The 21,468-nt window shown below is 37.5% G+C and overlaps 1 protein-coding gene across 1 annotated transcript; it reads right to left on the bottom strand.

Annotated features, from left to right (window-relative positions):
* Positions 1-330: 330 nt before the first annotated feature.
* Positions 331-17,672, bottom strand: LOC101863158 (protein glass-like). The gene is made up of 2 exons (XM_005091098.3): positions 17,443-17,672; positions 331-1,849 (listed from the first exon to the last, which is right to left on the bottom strand). Exons 1-2 carry the CDS (start codon positions 17,670-17,672, stop codon positions 544-546), a joined length of 1,536 nt encoding a protein of 511 aa, XP_005091155.1. The 3' UTR covers positions 331-543.
* Positions 17,673-21,468: the final 3,796 nt, after the last annotated feature.

The following is a 21,468-nucleotide window of genomic DNA, read 5'->3' as shown; positions in this document are numbered from 1 at the left end:
TGGTCTCTTTCAAAGATACGATGAGTCGATTCTTTTTTCAAGTGCTAGTACACACAAACAGCAATGGTCATTACTTTATTTGACCATTGTCAGATTATTCAGGCTGTCCTCATTCAAATAATCCATAGCGGTCAACAAAAAGAATTGATCTGAGATCATAACATGATGCATTGTTCGCAGCAAATACTTGAGAACAGTTTTACACAAAGTAGTGAGCTACTTGTCCTCAGCCCATATTATGTTAAACGGTTGTAAGACACTGTGGCACACTGTGCTGATAGTAATTGTTATAGACCCCCCCCCCAAAAAAAAAAAACCCCACCTCTGGCGTGATGCGGTATCTGGTCTTATCTTATCATTATTTAAAAGATTGTTTCGTGAGATGTTTGATAATGAATCGACAGTTAAGTGGCTAGCCACGAATTGTTCACACCAAAGCGATTTTTCCAGTATGGAACGTCTGCTTTTCCAAAGCTGAATGGAGTTGCGAAATACTAATCCACTTTTCATCAAATTATGTTTATGTTTCACCAACTGCCGATCTCAGCTGTTACTTGAATGGACTCTCATGTGCCTGTTGAGATTGCCGGATTGTGAGAAGCGAAGCAAACAAAGCTTGCACTGATAGGGCTTTTCCCCGCTGTGTATTCTCAGATGTTTGGTCAGGGTAGAGCTGTCGGAGAACGCCTTTTTGCACATCCTGCATCGGTAGGGGCGTTCTCCCGAGTGTGTGCGCATGTGCGTGGTGACAGAGGAACTCTGGGAGAAGCGTCTCTCACACACTGGACAGTGGAACGGTTTCTCACCAGAGTGAGTCCTCAGGTGTGCCGTTAGGTTTGCGGCCTGGGAGAAGGCTTTGTTGCATGTGCTGCAGCGGTAAGGCTTTTCTCCAGAGTGTGTGCGCAGATGTGTCTTCAGAGTACTTGGACGCGCGTACGTCTTGCCGCAGAATCGACACAGGTTGGTCTTGATGAGGCCACCGTCGAGTCCCGATCCCGTGGACAGAGAGCGGTCCGGAGGGAACCGCGTGCGCTTCAAGACGTGCTGGTGATGGTGGTGGTGATGATGGGTCATCTGACAAAACTTGCTCTCTTTATAGGAATCTGATACCGGTTTGTAATACACAGCCGTGCGTGGGTCTGGTGGCATTGACCTGTAGTCGGTGGTGAAGTGAGAAAAAGGGTGGGTTTGGTTTGGGTAGCTGCCGCCGCAATGGCTCTGTAGACTAGACACAGGCGATGAGTGGTGGTACTGCGGGATGGCCGCGGAGGGCGGGGGTGGCAAAGGAGGTGGGCTGGGCGGTTGTAAGGCCCAGTTTTGCCCCGGACCACATGCACTGCTAGATCCAGGTCCACAGTTGTACTGGCTAGGCCCCGGGCCCAACGGAGGTGGAACACCCACGTTCATACTCATAGACACATTGACGCTCATGGCAGGAAAGTGTACGTTCGCCGTCTGCACTGAGGACGGTTGTAGGTTTGGGCTGGGGCAAGCTTCGGGGTATTGAGAGTATTGGGCGTGTGACGAGGGCACTAAGCTCTGAGGGGCGTAAGAACCTTGCGGTACTGAGGGGTTGTGGTTGACAGCGTAGGCGAGCCCCTGGGGCGGTGCGTGCGAGTACGGGTGGTTGTGGTGGTAGCCGTGAGGTCCAGGGGACGGGATGCTGTAGCCCGTCATGGTCTGTGAGGAGCTGTATGAGGCAGAGTGACTGAGATGCGGCATGGGTCCGGCCGAGTGGGGCGGGGGAGACAAAGGGGAGAGCGACCCTCGTAGGTCTGGGTGAACTACAGCGTGTTTCAGTGACAGCAGGGCGTCCGCTATCTCATGTGGAGCTTTAGGTGGGTGGTCTCTGCGGGACAGAGAGAATACACAGAAAAATAAGTCAGTAAAGTAATTCCCAAAATAGAATCAGTTTTCAGAATAGTGATTTTGATCTTGGGGAGCACTATCATATTGATAAAGAGTTAGCGTGTCAGTAATCCCATCGTCATCGTTATCACTTTTCGATTACTTTCACCAACGGAATATTTTTCTTCTAGCCGTCGCTGACTACTACTTTCTCCAGTGACTATCAAAAGCTGGCATTTTTTATTTTTTTAAACACCAGGCATCCAGGACTCGGACCTCTTAAATAAACACGAAAAACGAAATAACTTAGGAATTTAAAAGACAACAAAGTCACCTTTCGTGTTTTTAGGCTTCTTATTTTTATCCTTATCCTTACTGTTGGGTCGTTTCTGTATTTATTTATTTATTGTTCATTTTTTTAAAATAATTTCTTGCTTAACGAATTCTAAAAGTTACTTATCCGTTCACCAATGCGTACAAGTTGGCCACGATTGTGACCAAACTGAAATCTTAATAATAATAATAATAATGAAAATAATTGTGACCAAACTGAAATCTTAATAATAATAATAATAATGAAAATAATAATAATAACGATAATAATAATAATAATAATAATAATAATAATAATAATGATAATGATGATGATGATGACAATGATAATGATTATGATAATAATGATGATAATGATGATAATATTATAATGATAATGATAATGATAATGATAATGATAATGATAATAATAATAATAATAATAATAATAATAATAATAATAATAATAATAATAATAATAATAATAATAATAATAATAATAATTGCATTTATATAACGCATATTCACGCTCTACAGCATGCAATATGTGCTTTACAACTCTTAATACCCCATCAGACCCTATTATACTTAGAAACATTCTCAGCTTCCAAGAAAGAATATTATAGTGCTGAATGCAATTTGCGCTCAAACACTAATAAACTGACATCTTTCCGATTTTTCATCCGACCGAGCTCAGAGGGTTTTTCTTCCTTCCTGGAATCCACCTGATGAAGACTTTTCACGACATGGGACATGTTCTAAGCGATCTATGTCCCCAAAGCCTACTGTTTTGTGCGGAAAGCTGGAAACAGGATACAGTTTAACCTCGCACTAAATATTATTATAAAGGATAAGTTTTACACGCCCAGAAGAAATCTTTTATTGAGACGTGTATTTATAGAATATTGTACTTATTTCTGACGGTCAAGTTCCTGTCGCAACGAACTTTGTTGCAACAGTAATTACTGTAGGTGGTGGAGGGGGTGGGGGATCTTGTGGAACATTTATTTATTTATTTATTTATTTATTTATTTATTTATTTATTTATTTATTTATTTATTTATTTATTTATTTATTATTTGTTTCTTAGGGGGGGGGGTCATTTAATTTGTTTGCTTCGACGTTTCTTTGTTTTATTATTTGCTTCATTGTTATTTTGTCATAAATTTCATTTCTCTTTGATTCACGTTGTTCCATTTTATTTTTCGTTGTTATTCATTTATTTCAATGCACATGTACCTAGATCTATCTTTAAAGTCATATGTGTAGCGCCTATTTATTTAATTTTTTATCACTTATCCATTTGTTTTGTTATCCTCCTATCCACTGTTCAAGATTCAATTTATTTGTGTAATTTAGACGTTAATCCGTTTGCGTTTTTTAGGGGGGGGGTCTAATTACAAATTATCTATTTTTTCTCGTTATGTGTCTTTTATTACATTCGGCTAGATTCGTCTATCAACCTACAAGTTACTCTGTAATTTATCCGTTCATTTTAGGCATGCCTATTGAGTGTTTATTGTTTTTACGCGCTTTAGTGTTTGATTTATTTGTTTGTTTTTTCCTTATACTACTTAATATTTATGATTGAATTCATTCATGTGATTATTCATTTTTCACTATTTTTTTCTTAATTTGAGCTTCAATGACTTCTTTAAAAGGAATCTCTTTCACTCAAAAAGCTGTTTTAATTTTTTGTTATTCTTCATAGCAGCCTTTTTTAAATCAACACTTCTAAGCTTTTACTGAACCGCCCTTGATTCCGTAATAGGAAGGTCATGTTCTCTTATTAAAAAAAAAAATTTGTTTACTAATTCGTTCGTTCGTTCGTTCGTTCGTTCGTTCGTTCGTTCGTTCGTTCGTTCGTTCGTTCGTTCGTTCGTTCGTTCGTTCGTTCGTTCGTTCGTTCGTTCGTTCGTTCGTTCGTTCGTTAGTTAGTTAGTTAGTTAGTTAGTTAGTTAGTTAGTTAGTTAGTTAGTTAGTTAGTTAGTTAGTTAGTTATTATATACAACAATTTTCATGTATTACCGATTCATTAATTTGATTACCTGAGTGTTTGCCAATCCTATTAATTTTTTGTTTTTAATACATTTATTATTTATCTATTTATCTATTTTTGAGTTTATACGATTGCACAGACTGTTCACAAGACGTATGCCCTGGTGAACTAGATCTATATCACATCACGGCGGCACATGTAATGCACTATCAAGTCTAGGAACAACATCAGATTGTTAAGCACAAGAAAGCCCTGCCTTGGACAGAGACGTCTCTGTCAGGTCTAGTGTGTGGCCTATGCTCCTTTGGGAGGGGGGGGGGGGCGGTGAGGACGATTGATGATGATGAATTAAAATTAATAAGCGTGCTCACATGACCTTGCGCAGTTGTGAGCCCCGTGAAACAGGTTTTTTTAAAAAGAATTTAATTTTAAAATGATAATAAAGTTTCGAATATGATTTCGAATTCCATAGCAGCATCTGTTAAAATTTGCTTGGAATATTAAAATCCTAACAAGTCGGGCGTAGCAGCTGTTTCCTTATAACTTATTGCTGTTTCGTACTGCAATATACCTGCTGGCGCCACGAAACAAAACTGTGTTGATGAATTTTTCTTTTAAAAGAATAGGACAGTTAGCAAAGATGTTATTTTTTCTTAACTGCTTTCGAAGCCAATTTACAGACCCTCTCTCATTCACGTGTCGGTGTTTAGTCACGGAGACATTCCACAACCCTTCTGTATTCGGCATTGCAAGTTCTAAGCACAAATATGTGTTTGTTTTATGACGTCTTTGTACCTAACCGAACCCCCAAAATACCAGAACTTGCTTGGGGGCAATGTTTTCTATCAAATGCCATTTCCCCTTCGTCTTTCTCCCAAAAGGGTACGTTTTTGACCCTCTGTCTTGCGCCAGTGACTGGTAAACACGGTGGTCAGCCACTTTCAAATATAGCTCTCTATTTTTCAGACATGACCCAGACAGATGCTAGAAGCAAAATCACGCCCTCCGAAACGTTACGTACAATGTGTTTTTATGCATGAAAAAAAACCCGGAAAGAACTCAAGGATAACATTGTGTAATCAACCTGCCACAACCCAACTTTTCGCTAGCTATGGTTCCGTTTTAGCAATGCCCATTTTTTTTTACTTTAAAAACAACAACAAGAAATAAAAGATTTGAATTTTAGAATTTGTTGATTAGCCTTATAGTTTCAAAAATTCGATACACGTCTACATTTACCAATTGCTCTATCATAATCATTATAGAAAATACAAGAACAACACGAGGAATTGGGAAATATTGCAGATCTTTTGTGTCTTTAGAGCATTAAAACGTGCATCATGTTTACTGAGATTGAAACCTTTTGGACGAACAGGGTATTTGTGTGAGACCATAATGTATTCTCATTGAATTCGCTCAAATTTCGAAGTCTGGCTGAAATTAAATTAGAGCATGCAGAAATACATGTTGAATTTAACTCACAAACGATAACTTTCAGAAGACAGCCTTTCGTTGTCCAATATATCTTTTGGTAGTGAACTAGTTAATGAGCATCATTAAACGCATTTATTTTAGTAAGACTGACCCAAAGATTCTGTAAAGCACGATGTCTCATGTCAAATCTGAACTTCACACTTGCAAAATTTATCCAGTTAACCTTTACCTCGTGGTCACGGTAGAAAAAACGACCGTTCACAAAGACAAATCTAGAAGAAGAAGATAGTCGTCAGCCACCCTGAGAACAAGTTTTAAAACTGTCTGCTGCAGAAACAATTGCTGCACCTTCGAGTGGGGATTTACACCTCTGAAAACACAATGAAGGCTACGTCAGAAAGGGCACGGACAACGGAGGCCAGTATTGATTCAGTTCAAAAAAATGTTTTAAGTGATCTACGAAAGTTATCCACTGCCGTATTGGACAAACAAAATATGAGTTTTCAGAAGGGTAGTTTGGTTTGTCCATAACTGGGTTAGACAGGGAAATATGTGAGAGTGAAATTTTCAGAGGGTGAAAGCAAATTTTAAAAAATAATAATAAAAGAAAGAAAAAGAAGGGGAAAGAGGGGAGAGTGAGTGAGTGAGTGAGTGAGTGAGTGAGTGAGTGAGTGAGTGAGTGAGTGAGTGAGTGAGTGAGTGAGTGAGTGAGTGAGTGAGTGAGTGAGTGAGTGAGTGAGTGAGTGAGTGAATGAATGAATGAATGAATGAATGAATGAATGAATGAATGAATGAATGAATGAATGAATGAATGAATGAATGAATGAATGAATGAATGAATGAATGAATGAATGAATGAATGACTGAGTTCTCTTGTATAAATACCACACGGCGTTACAAAGTACGAACAAAAGGCATCGTTCGTCTATTTAAAAAACACCGCATGAGAAGAATGTAGATTTGAGTACTTGAGAAATCTAAAAGGTATTATTATAATTATTATTGCAAATGACAAGGAGGGCAAAATAGATTGTCCGAACACCTTAGGCTAAGTTTAGTTGTTCCTGGTTATTTCATGAGAATGACACCACACTGACAACGAGATTTGTATGCAATGCCACTCGGAAAAAGAAATATCTTCGTTTTCTGCTTATCGGACTAGACGAAAACAGAAAGGTCGGTAGGCTGCCCATGGGTACTGTACAACTTTAATTAGATAAATAAAATAGGACAAAAGCACACCTGGCCTGAGCTTGATCTGCCCCCAATGAACGTGAAACACTAAACAAATGCGTATTTACGTGGATAAAGTGCTTGTGAGTAAGTAAATGAGTAAGTGAGTTCGTGAGTGACGGAATGATGAATGCATAATGAGGTACGTGTGAGTCTCCTCAGTTTTTGATAAATGCTGGGAAAAGAGCAATACACGATAGACATTTCCTATAACAGGACAACAGGCAGAATAACTCAGTCTTGAAAATCAACAAAGACCAAAATAAATGAAACTTCACATTTTTAGGCATGGGTATCGTATTAATTGAAGAAAAGGTTTAATTTCTTTCCTTTAAAAAAAAAACAACTTCGCAATGTTAGAATGATAGGGATGTAAAAGAAAGAGCAAACTTAATACAATGTGTTGCAAATGCTATATATCTGTCCTTGAAATAAACACGACAGTATCTCGAAAAGCAACTACCATTCATGTCCAACGGACAATTCTCATATTTCACAAACTTATAATACTACACGTTGTGTATGTGTAGCTGTCAGAGTGCGACGGGGGAGAAACTCCAAAGCATGTAAATCCTTGATGCTATAATAAGAGCATAATATTGTTGGGACACAATCAAAGTCAAAAACGAACATCTTGATGCTCAATCCAAGTGACGAGTTAGAAAGTATTTCCGGACCGCAGTTGTACTCTTAAGGCAAGAAAGAACCGGAGAATCTCTCCAAGTTTTCTTCACGAGGATTCAGAAACCGTAAAACATTTGGTGCAGAAGCTCATCCTAGCAGAGGTTTCGTTCCAAGGTCCGCCGCGCCCAGCCCAGCTCTAATATTAGTGACCCAGACAAATCGCACCAGGTCTTCCCTTTGTTTTCATTGTGAGGATTACAATAGCCCAGGATAGAAGAGGCCGAAGAGGGAGAGAAAAAAGTTAGGCATAGTGTGAGTTCTTTTCATGATCTAATTTAATTCCATAGGCAAAATCATAGACAAGAACAAAATTAAATGTCTGAGAATCTGGGATTGTAAAAATATAGAGCAATCCAAAAAGTTCAAATACTTTTATTAAAATAATGCTCATCACAATGACCTTCTTTTCCAACGGAGGGAATATTAGGATTAATATTCTAATACTTTAAATTCCCATCCTTCAGCCTTGTGCACAGTATGGACAAGCGTAAGTCGGTTCGTGTTTTTATAGCCTTTAATTTAAGAGAGAAAGGTTCAATTTTTTCCCTGTAAGGGCTAGTTGAGTAGGTGACTGTGGTGTTAGTGGAGTCAGTTGGCAGCCACATGAACCCACCACAGTTGGTGGATTCTTTATTAAATTTACCCCCCAAAAATTTAGAGCGATGAGTTTATAAAATAATTGTTCAATTCACATCGCCTAGCAAAACAACACAAAATTATAAAGGAGAGTTTTCAGTTAAGCTACAAAAAATGTCTAAGAATGGAAAGAAAGGGTGTTAGAAATGTAATATTGTTATGCATTTTATTATGCCACCACTTGATTGAGAAAATGTTTTCAAGCCCAATCGTGAGTACCGACTTGACACAGATTGTGAGAATAGACAATGAAATTATGTATAAAACTGAACTTTTTAAAAAATCGCACCCAATATGCGTGACTTTTGTTCTCAGAATGGAAACTTCACTAACATGACAACTGGTTATCTTTTACAATTTTATTTCTAGTGTAGTTCTCGTATTTTTACTTTTTTTCTCTTGTCATTTGTCAATGTTCATTTTTAAAAATATATTAATGCAAAAACATTACCCGATATCGAATTCAAAGTAATCTTGTAGACGAAAATCCAAGTTGACTCCGCCATTGAATAACTATTGTGTATTCGTCAAGCGCTGTTATAGGAAAGGATCTTGGTCATATATTCTCCGGTGGCTTTCAAAAGTCAGTTTGTTTGATATCCCCAGTGGCAGTAGTGTTGCGGTTCGAATAACGGCAGGCCGTATCTGTGGCCAATTATGAGAGTCAGAGTTTCCTCAGAGTCCTCCAAGAGACTCGGCTCGCCGGCCTCGTTTAAGCACCTCCCGCAGTTTACTTAGCAGCGCCGCTCCCCGACACGTCGTCTCACTGACACAGACTACCGTTACAACATACGTACACAGATTTGTGCCCAGCTGGCATTTCAGAGCTCAAAGTTGTGTGGTCACTACGAGGATTCATTAGTGTTTGTCAGTCCCCGCAAACATTGTTGTTGTGATAATTTTTCTCTAAGGGTATTGGAAAGGGGAAAAGGGGAGGGGATGTTTTTTTTCTTATTGACATTTTTCCTTATTTCCTTATTTTATCAATGGTTTATGTGTTTATTACGGTTGCCATAGTCATTATGGGATGTTCTAAATATACGATATCAGGTTGTGGAGTAGGTTTTCTTCAGTGACGGTTTGTTATTCCTCCCGAGTTCAGTTTTCTTTTCTTTTTTTTAAATTTATTCTTTAATGATATCACTCGGGGGTTTTTTTACTCCTGCTTCTGAAAATGTCTTCGGCTATACGTATTTTGGCCTGTTTCTACTCCAGTCTAGTCGTTGCGGAGGAGCCAACAATTATATTTCTTCATATTTTTTCCTGGAACAATAAAGGGGCAAAAACGTTTCTAAAGTTTGAAGGAATCGTTCTTTTAAGAAATTCTGAGTAAATGTACCAAAAATTTTTCATCGATCTGGAAAGGCTCTTAATTAAATCCATAAACTCATACATGGGCCTGTGTGTCAGAAAAAGGGAAAGGAAGAGAGGGGAGAGCGGGGGGAGACAGACAGACAGACAGACAGACAGACAGACAGACAGACAGACAGACAGACAGACAGACAGACAGACAGACAGACAGACAGACAGACAGACAGACAGACAGACAGACAGACAGACAGACAGACAGACAGACAGATATATATATATATATATATATATATATATATATATATATATAGACTCTATATACGAAGGCGTATTTCTCAAGAATTTAACATACATTTTTGAATGACCAAGAACTCCTCTCATACGTAAAAACGAACAGTCCAAGAGATATTCTAGACATCCCCTGCCCTGCCACCAATTCGGGAAGTAATTGACCATGCCCTTCCCACCATTAACAAGTTTTCACTAACAAAACGAAAACAGTCGTAGACGAGCCAGAACGAGGCCAATGAAAATCAGAACGAGTTAATTTATTCCACGTTTCCAGCAATAACAGCACCTGCAACAGACTGAGAGAAATGGAGGTCTCCATTTGAGGTTATATTTCCTTACTCACTGCTTCGGGTAATTTAATGTGAATCAGTACACAATTTTCCATGTTTTAAGTTTCCCGTTTTATTTATAAGATCTAGGGAACCTGCTTCTGTTTTGGACTTAATGCTCTTCCCGTTTGTGGAACATTATCCGTATTTATGTTTCAGTTAGTAATTCAAATTGTTAGAAAAATATACACACATTTAACGGAAGGGTAAGCAGCTCTGCGCGTTTTGTCGCTTATAAACATGTTCGTTTATATCGAGATTCTTGTCACTCATATGTCTTTTTAATGAAATGTTCTTTGACTCAAAGTTTAGAAATGTCAGGCTACAAAGTGAACAAATATGTGTGTCTTTGCGTGCATGGGCATGAATATGTGGAAACGTGAGTGCATGTGCGCGTATGGGCGTGTGTATGAGAATATGTGACGTATGTGAAATGGGGAGGAAGGGGATACTGTGTGAGAAAGAAATTGAGAACAAGAGAGAGACAGAACGGGAGGGCAAAAAATAAATAGAAAAAGAGGGGGAAAGGAAGGGGAGAAAGAGGGTGAGGTGGCAAGGGCGGGAGGGGGGAAGAAGAAAGGAGATGACGGGAGGCAAAGAATTAGCAGAGAAAAGTTAGATATAATGAGTGTTTGACTGCTAGCTACTTATGATGATGATGATGATGATGATGATGATGATGATGATGATGATGATGATGATGATGATGATGATGATGATGATGATGATGATGATGATGATTACAGCCAAATTTAGCCTATTACTTAAAGTTTCTTTTTTCTGCTTCCAAAATAAAAAATTCTATAGATCCCGTCTCTTCGTACATTACACCAAATTGGGTACACTATTGGACTTTAAAATCTCGGTATACGTATCGCCAGGAACTACGCTATGCACAGCGTTTGGAAAAAATGCACGCATGAGTAGGTGTACATGATCCACCTTGATAGACCGATACAACAATTTGCAAGTGCAAATCAAATCCTTTCCTTTGATAGCGCATTGGTGGCCAGTTGCTATCCCAAACTCTGTGTTACGTGGCTAAGCTAGCGTCTAAACAAGCTGAAGGGGTATGGAAGTCACCCGTTCAAAATGTTAGTTTGAGTTCTTTACGAGTGCAGGACAAACAGAAAATAGAGAACAGTGGTTAGGAAACACAGCTGTAATAGGATAGGGGCGGCCCGTTTGCCCAGAGCATTAAGCGTCAACCACGCATATTAATTATGAACAAACACTTGTAGCCGATTCCAGAAATCTGGCTACCCACACCGCACCACTTTCCACAAGTCCAGGGCTTAAGTCTGTGTCCGGGTGAGTTCTGTTTTTAGTGCGACAAGAGCGTCCATTAGCATAGGTAGCCGCTTACAGCGTTTCCTTTATCGAGTAGACTAAGTACTTCTGCCAGCTTAATATGGTCGGTGTTATTCAGAATCGTATGGGGCATTTTCTAGACAGAGGTTCAGCTTTAAAAACCTACACTGTGTGTCTCTCGGGACTTGGCCCTTTTTCGTTACGGGCTGTACTGACTGAAATTAAAGAAGGGAGTGAATATTGGAGGTATATTTTATCAGTGGACATCGTTGGGTTGTAACACTGCACCCCGAGAGAAACAGAAGGTGACCATGTGACACGTTTGCCTACCTCCTGTGCTGACATGTCAACGCTAAAGGAACTCTTAGAGTAAAGAAAGTTGCGTTTGTCTGTATAGGAAAGACCCAGCTTACACATTTATCTACTGCTTTATCTATCCCCCGGTTGAAAATTAATTTACACTGTCAAAAAAATTTCAACAAGGCAAATGTTAAGTTTTTGTAACCAGATGCGAGATTCAGTCTTGGCGAAGTTTCACAACTGAAATGTTTCATGAAAGCTATACATTTGTATACTGCCGTGAGGCAATGCCCTTACTTGCGGCATCTTGAGGCCGTAAGAAAATACATGTCTAAGGAAAAATTGTCAGCGCTGTAACTGAAATACCATATCTTTTAGGGCTAATTTCACTAAAATACACAATCATTGTACATGAAATGTTTATATGGGATGAAACTATCATAGAACTGGAGCACCTCTATCATGGAGTAAACGTATGTGGGTCCCTCAAGATTTCTTTCAATATATCCCACCCTGTAGAACGTAAAAGTAAACTTAAAACCTCCATTCGGACCTTACTTTGCCCTACTACACACATCCGGGGTCTCCACTCTCTGTTGACCCTCATATGGATCGCCTTGACGCCATCCGCGAGAGGCTCTTAATTTTAACTTATTTTAAAGATAGGAGGAGGGGGGTGGTCGACATTTACTTCTACAAAAATAACCATGGTCCAGTGTATCACGTACATAACTTTGCAGCAATATAGTTGCAACTAGCCAGTGAAACTTTGTAAAAGCCACGACCGGCGAATATTTTTTTGGTCGACTTTCTTGATGAAAATAGTAAAGATCGTATGCGATCATTTGAGGGTGTAATAAAAGCGCAAACGGTATAAGATTAAGTCGAAAAAAGACGTTTAATTTTTTAAACTTTGATATGACATTTTCATGATATTTCTACTGCATCAGTATCCAAAGTGGTTTATAAACGTGGCTTCTCATACAGGAGAGGATCCAAACGGGACATTAAGACACATCTAGCCTTCTGTTAGTGGAGACAACTATTCTCTTGAAAATGAAGAAAGCCTTTTGTTCGAGTCTTTGCATGAGTGGGTTCCTATTTTCTTTTTCTTAACTGACTTTTCACGCTTTGGGTGTTTTTTGTTGTTGTTTGTTTTTTGGGGGTTTTTGAGGGGGGGGGGTGTTCTTTGTTGCTGTTGTTGTCTTTTTTTGTTTGGGGGGCGGAGGGGGTAGCAGCATTCTTTTCCTAATTATCTTATATCCGTGGCTATCTAGATTTGTACTTTCATAATCATGTATAGTCATTGAAAATAATTCATTGATTAATATTGTGATCACGTGTCACTTTTCAAAAAAGGAGAAACTTGTAGGCAAAAAAGAATCTAAGTGGTGGGAGTTGTATCATACTATACATGGAGTTCGTTAAGCCATAATTCTAGAATGATCTTTGATCAGAAACAGATGCTCGATTATGTCACTTTCATGCTTAGGAAGCCTTTCATAAGCTTTCATATGCAACGAACCTGTGCTGTTATGTGTAATGCATATTGACTTAGGTTGTGGGAAATTAAGAGGAAAAGAAACCCTCTTTCTGTTTCGAAAACTAACGAATACCATGCATGTTGCGTCTTCCTACCTGTGCATACCATGTGTCTCGAACCCTTCCTCGCTTTATACCGGGAGTTGATATGAACCGAATACTGACGGATGGAGAAAAACCAACTCCATTTACTTGGTACTGTTTTTCACTCTCCAACAGTCATCAGTACTGTTCGGTTACAAAAAGGTATACAATTATTCGTCATTCGCAAAATAATAATATGTAAATAACTATTGTTAACATTCTCTCTCTCTCTCTCTCTCTCTCTCTCTCTCTCTCTCTCTCTCTCTCTCTCTCTCTCTGCATAGATGTTTATAATAAATAAATCATTCGTATGAGTTTATCATGATTATTATTGTTATTACATTATGACCCTATTATTATCCTTATTATGATCATTGTTATTGCTATGTTATTATCACCGTTGTTGCTGTTATCAGAATTGTTTTGATTCTCATTATTGGTATTATTATTGTTATTAGTATTGTTATTGGCACTATTATTAGTACATGTAGTAGCATTTCTATCGTTAAGGATAAGTATCATTTTCATTGTTATTATTATTATTATTATTATTATTATTATTATTATCATTATTATTATTATTATTTTTATTTTTATTTTTATTATTATTATTGTTGTTGTTGTTGTTGTTGTTGTTGTTGTTGTTGCTGTTGTTGTTGTTATTATTATTATTATTATTATTATTATTATTATTATCATCATCATCATCATTATTGTCTTTTATCATTATTATTATTATTATTATTATCATTATTTTCATTGTTGTTTTTATTATTACTATTATTATTATTATCATTATTATCATTTCTACTACTACTACTACTACTACTACTACTACTACTACTACTACTACTACTACTACTACTACTACTACTACTTTAATTTTATAGTTATTATTATAACCACTACATGTATTTTACCATTATTATTATCATTATCATATTTTCATCATCATTATTATTATTTGTATAATTATTTTTTAAGTGGATTTTTAAAAATATTTTTTTTTTTTAATATTATTATTATCATTATTATTATTATTATTATTATTATTATTATTATTATTATTATTATTATTATTATTATTATACCACTATTCTTATTGTTATTATTGTCAATATTATTGTTGTTGTTAATGGTGGTGGTGGCAGTGGTAACAGAAGCAGCAGCCAGCAAGTCTAGTAGTATCAACACCATTGTCATAAAGGTGCAATTGTTATGATCATCGTCACAGGTTTTGTTTTTAACTTTTTTTTTCGTTACTGCTTTTTCTGCTGCAATGATCTCTAAAATTCGTATCCATTGATCAACAATAATGACATTAATACTATTCAAACATCAATAAAATAAATTCCAGTAATTGATAATGATGATCAGCACATCATAACCTGGCAACCATCAGACATATTGGATGATTGCATCAATTTCCAACAGGAATCTTCTTCCTTTGTTTCCATCCGATAGCTTTCATTTCTAGCAAATAAAAACTGCAACAAAAAAAATGCAATGAGTGAGTAGATTAAAGTGTTTAATATTACGGTTATGAATATACTGATCGACTACGGAAAAATCACATTCTTAATGTATGTCCCATGGACAAAAAGAAAAAAGAAAAAGAAAACTCGGAATTTCCAGCAAATACCATTTAAAACACCGATTAGCATTTTTATTTCAAATTCTTTAAAAAGTGGGCTTTACTACAATAAATATTACCAAAGGGATAGTATGTGCTTTGTTTAAAAAGATAAAGCCTTTCAGATTAAAATTATGGGAGGAGGATAATATGGTATAAAGTGGGAAGAATAAATATCTAAGAAAAACGGAGGAAAAAGCCACCCAAAAATGTTTTTAGTAATATGACCAAAAATTACACATTATGATTTTAAACCCATTTTATATTACGTTTAAACATAATTGATCGAAGCAGGCGCTTGGAATTTTGAGAAAAATGGTCCGAAATGCTAAAAAAAAATGCGCCATGAAAATGGAAAACACGGGAAATTGCAAAAAGCAGATGGCCTTGTTGTTAGCGTTGTTCCATAGATCTATTTGTTCTTTTCTCTTTTTCTATTACTACGGCAGCTGCTGCTTCTGTGATGTTTTTGTTGTTGTTGTTGTTGTTGTTGTTGTTGTTGTTGTTGTTGTTGTTTTACGCTTTTGCTGTATCCAGTGGAGAATATGCAAACCATGAAACGGGCCTTGGGGTTCGATTGGGCAATTAACTTTGTCCTAAACTCCAGCCAAAGACTAGAGCAGCTAGAAGTAAATACCATTTAAAACACCGATTAGCATTTTTATTTCAAATTCTTTAAAAAGTGGGCTCTACTACAATAAAGATTACCAAAGGGATATTATGTGCGTTGTTTAAACAAATAAAGCATTTCAGATTAAAAAATATGGGAGGAAGATAATGTGATATAAAGTGGGAAGAATAAATATTTAAGAAAAACGGAGGAAAAAGCTTTTTAGTTTTGTGTTTACGGCACTGCACTCGCAAACGTCAGATCCCGGGTTCCATTCGCTGCTGTTCGTCAGCAAATGTACTTAATAAACAGTTTCCTCTCCTTATCCAGCAGCAAAATTGAGTTTAGCTTTCGGTAAAGATGCAGAATAAAATGTGAAATGTCACTTCGAGTACCTAACACTAACAGGTTACAACGTCATATGCCCCCTACTCGAATGAAGATGCCGCACAAATTTGGAACACGAAAGGTAAATATTGGCAGTATCCCATTTTACGACTTTTTAGAACTTAGACGGAACTCAGAGGAATTACTTACGAGTAACATTTGTATTCCCCGTGCCTCATTTTTTATTATATTATTTTCTTGAAGATATGGTATAGTGTGGGTTTAACGCCTAAATAACGTAATTATAACGTAATGAGTTCAGCTGAGAATCAAAACTTGAACGTTCATTCCCAAAGGTGCGCTGCCAATGAACGGACGCCTTGAAAATTCGCAAGTAAGCCAAGTTTCAAAGCGCTGCGCTAAGAATTCGTTCCAGGACCATTTACAGCGTTGTTCAGCATGATTCCGACAAAGCTATCGGTACACCCTAAGAAGGGAGTACCTTGGTTACTGATTTTTAAATAATTTTTTGTTTGATTTTGGTTTAGTTATTGTTTTTCTTCTTGTTGTTGTTGTTGCTGTTGTTGTTGTTGTTGTTGTTGTTGTTGTTGTTGTTGTTGTTGTTGTTGTTGTTGATGCTGCTGCTGCTGATGATGATGATGATGAAGAAGAAGAAGAAGAAGAAGAAGAAGAAGAAGAAGAAGAAGAAGAAGAAGAAGAAGAAGAAGAAGAAGAAGAAGAAGAAGAAGAAGAAGAAGAAGAACAACAACAACAACAACAACAACAACAACAACAACAACAACGACAACAACAACAACAACAACAACAACAACAACAACAAGACCAAGAACAAAAATTTCAAGAACAAAAATAACAAGAACAATAATAACAAGATCAATATAAAAAGAACAATAATAACAAGAAGCTAACAGCATGTCCAGTTGCTGGGATGATAGACCTTAAAAAAGTTCTTTTGGAGATGGGTTAAACTATACAACGATGTCAAACCCAAGCCTAGATTGTACTAGACCTGGCCTCAGCGATCGTACGATACGAGATTTGACTGAAACAGCAAATGAGACCATTTTGATTATGGTTTTTCAAGTGACTTCTCTCTCCGAAAACAAAAGTGGAAAGACTACTTTTTTTTTTTTACCTATTGAACTATTTTCCAGAAACTGTGTCCAAAAGCAGAAGCAGCTTAGCGTATTTCTTTGAAAAAAGATCGCATCCATCATATCGTGGATATAGTCAAAGTTGACTTCACATGATAACTAGATATCATGAGGTTGCGGGTTCGGGGTTCTAGCCTCTGCTCGGTCCGACGTTATGTCCTCGGGAAAGGCACTTTACAGGAATTTCCCATTTGGCTCGGTCGTTTCTGAGATGGACGTTAAGCTCGGAGGTCCCGCCTCTTAAATAACCTTATAGTATTGATAGGGGCGTTAAACCTATACCATTTCATTTTCACCAGATATGTGTTCAGAAATGGGTCGGTCCATTAACTGTTTGTTTTTGTTTTGTTTTTTTGATCACTTCTTTTGTAAGGTAGACTAACCTGTCACTGAGATGTCCATATTTGTAAGGAGGGCAGGGAGGCACGGAGAAAAAATTGGGTAATGTCTCAAGCTCCAGCGGTGCCAGGTTCAGGGAAGACATGCCGGAGTCTCCGTGTTCTCCTCTCACGGGCGTATCAAAAAAAATGTTTGGTGGGGGTGAAGGATCTTCCGGGCCACTCCTCCACACCTCGATGTTAGCAGACGCCGCTGAGCTGTATGGTGGCTCCATGTCCGTGCTGGAAGAAAGGCATTGATTATTTTTATTGGTTGTTTTGTTGTCTTTTTTTGTTGTCTTTCTTTCTTTCTTTTTTTGTTGTTGTTGGGGAGGGGGGTTGTTGCTTTTTTGTTTTGTTTTGTTGGCACTTTTTTTTGGGGGGGGGGGGGGTTGTTTTTGTTTGTTATTGTTGTTGTTGCTGTTGATATTGTTGTTGGTATTTTTCGTTTTGATGGTGTTTTGGGGTTTTTTATGGGGGTTTTTTTTTGGGGGGGGGGGGCAACCCTTATAGTCAAGTGCTTTTTTTATAATTAGACTGTCCTGAAATGCTCTAACTTGTCTAAAACAAAAGTTTACATCGTGATAATTAAGTACGAGTTAAAACTGCCTTTTTCGTAATGGGGGTGGTTCCAGTTGAAAACAAAATTATGAGAGTAGAATTCCTTCCCGAAAAGTTTCCTTTCTTGTAGATTTGGAGGGCCCTGTGGTTTTTTTTTAATAGTGAAGGAATCAAGTAACAGATGGTGCTTGTATAGCCTTAACAAAGCACAGGGAGTATAATATAGTGTACTAACAGTTGGTCATAACCAGGAAAATGTGCTTGTGTAGCTTAGATAAGGTTGAAGAATAAAAGCTCGCGACATGTATGATCGTACTATTTAAACTTTTTTTTTTTTTTTGGGTTTTTTGTTAAGTTTTGTTTCCTTATGTTGTTTGTTTGTTGTTGTTGTTTTGGGGTTGGGTTGTTGTTGGTTTTTTTGTTTGGGTTTTTTTTGGTGGGGGGTACGTTTTGAAAATAAAATTTTGTTTTAGTTTTGTTTTAGTTTTTAAAGTAGGCATCTGAAAAAATACTTATCAAAGTAATTGTAAATAAGAGCACCACTCGTTCTGATATCATGCTAAGGTGTTTTGACTATGATCTCGTTTTCACTATTGACCCCCCCCCCCCCCCCCCCCCCCTTTCTCCCTTTTTTTCGTATGACAATGAAAGTGTACTTCCCACTACACCCCACTGACCAAAACATTTGGCTAAGATTATACAAAGCCTCAAAAAAGGGCGAAACATATCAATTTCAACAGTTAAAAGATTGTTTTTCTCTAACCTCAACAATGCTGTAGTGACAACGTGGAAATTAGAAAGCAAATCAAGATTAAGTCAAGAGTTTAAATAATATTTTTGTCCCTTCAAAATCGATACTTTTTCATGGAGGTAACGTATGAGGTGATCAGATGCCTAGCAGGTTGCCTCCATAATACGGTTAGGTCTGTTACATTATATGAAAACTTTCATGCAGATAAGAGAACGCCATGATGAAAAGTTTGGGAAAATTAGGAGATAGCTTGAAATAGAAAGCGAGAGACAGAAAAAAGAGGGTGGAAGAGAGAGGGGAAGACAGACAAACTGACAGACAGAGGGGAAAGATGGTCAGTTCTTTACAAGGGCTCTAACAACATAAGAACGACCCCAGAGCAAAGGTAATCAGGGAAATCACAGGTAGATAGGTGAATCTGGGAATTTTAAGCGGTTAAAAAAAATGTTGTTCTTTGCTTCAAGTCGTAAAGTACCTCCTTTGTAAAATACTCTTTTGTATTAAAGAGAACGCAAAACTCAGTCAATTTAACCCACAGAGTTAAGATTGTAGTTTGTTGAGTTAGCAATGATTACTAATAATCACATGAGAATGATTTAAAAGTGGACAAAAATGTTGCAAGTGTGGATAAGTTTTCTAGCATATCATGTATGTGGGTGTAAACCCACGGCAAATTCTACCTGAAGAATGGACACTGTTTAAAATTTTGTTTGCCGGCGATCGTTTATGTCCGTGAATGTCATAAGAAAAAAAAAGTCTTGGCTTTAATGAGTGATTCACAGTACCTTCCAACGTTGGTGTTCTGCCAGCGTGATTTTGCTTGACTCTTCCCTTATACACCTAACACGAAAAGATAATAGAGCGATACACACTTGCCAAACAAAACTTACAAATCCTCTTTTCTGACGTTAGCATACTTATTACTAATATCTATCTATCTATCTATCTATCTATCTATCTATCTATCTATCTATCTATCTATCTATCTGTCTGTCTGTCTGTCTGTCTGTCTGTCTGTCTGTCTGTCTGTCTGTCTGTCTGTCTGTCTGTCTGTCTGTCTGTCTGTCTGTCTCCTGCTTTTAGGTTACTTTATTCATTTTAACTTTGTTTTTAAGCCCCACATGCTCAAGGTTGTTTGTCAAGAAGTGGTTTAACAGAATGGTCAGCGGGCGCAAAGTATGTTCTACCAAAGATAAATTACAATCGTTATTATTATCATCATCATCATCATCATCATCATCATCATCATCATCATCATCATCATCATCATCATCATCATCATCATCATTATTATTATTATTATTATTATTATTATTATTATTATTATTATTATTATTATTATTATTATCTCTACTACTATAGATACCATTATTATCATTATCATCACCATCATCAAGTTGCACGATACACCTACGTAAATATTCACTTCCGCTTTTAAAAAAATGTTATTACTTTAACAGCTGGAGCTTTTAATTTTAAAAAAAACAACTGTTCTGAGTACTTACTGGAAGGTACATAATTATTATTGTAAATGGGTTGATTAGGGATATTTATCATTGTAACGTAAAGCCAGGATTTCACTCTCTGGATGGGTGGATGCGTCAGTCAGTCAGTCAGTCAGTCTGTCTGTCAGACATTTTTTTGTTTTTGTTTTTGTTTTGTTTTGTTGTTGTTTTTGTACCCTGCCCAATTCTTTCATCTGGCGCTTTTGTGTTTAGTAATAACAACCAACTGTGCAACATTTTGGGTTTTGAAATTAGCGGTTAGTCTTAGAGTAAACACACAGGAAATTGTTTTACATATAATAAATACATGAGTAAATAGGTAAAACAAAATAGGTTTCTTCACTCTTATAAGGTTATTTTAGTAAGTTACTCATCTAAGTGTTGCCATAGCCCCAACTTGTCAGACAGTTAGTGAAGGAATGGAATACACATATCGGCACTATTTATTAGATCGTTTAGCCTGTTACAACCCTGCCTGTGGAGACCAACCCGGGCTGAGATCTGAGGGATGCAACGTCCCAGCAGAAAGACGGAAACACTCGATGAAAATTCTCCCCACACGAGAATCGAACGCGTATTTTCTGCGTGTGATAGCAAAACGCCTGGCTGCTACACCACAGCTGCCAATGTGAAGGAGTGAGTATGTCAGTGGGTGAATGAATGGGTTAATAGGTGAGTGAGTGAGTGAGTGAGTGAGTGAGTGAGTGAGTGAGTGAGTGAGTGAGTGAGTGAGTGAGTGAGTGAGTTACTCGATGAGTGAGTGAATGAGTGAATGAGTGAGTGAGTGAGTGAGTGAGTGAGTGAGTGAGTGAGTGAGTGAGTGAGTGAGTGAGTGAGTGATTGAGTGAGTGAGTGAGTGAGTGACTGAAGGAATATAAGCATGGGATAATGAATGAATAGGATAGCAAGGCTGTCAGATTTTGCTGCAGATCATTAGATGGTAACTGACTTACTGATTAACTGACTTATTTACTGATGAATTAATTGACCAATTGACTGCTAGACTGATTGACAGACTGACTGACAGGCTGATTGATTGATTTACTTCTTTGCTTGCTTGCTTCCTTGCTCACTCACTCACTCACTCACTCACTCACTCACTCACTCACTCACTCACTCACTCACTCACTCTCTTATTGACTGACTGGCTGACTGACTGATTGACTGACTGACTTACTTCTTTACTTACTTACTTACTTACTTACTTACTTACTC

Source organism: Aplysia californica, unplaced genomic scaffold, assembly GCF_000002075.1.
Source record: "Aplysia californica isolate F4 #8 unplaced genomic scaffold, AplCal3.0 scaffold00025, whole genome shotgun sequence".
NCBI lineage: Eukaryota > Metazoa > Mollusca > Gastropoda > Aplysiida > Aplysiidae > Aplysia > Aplysia californica.
This window is presented reverse-complemented; position numbering and strand designations above follow the sequence as displayed.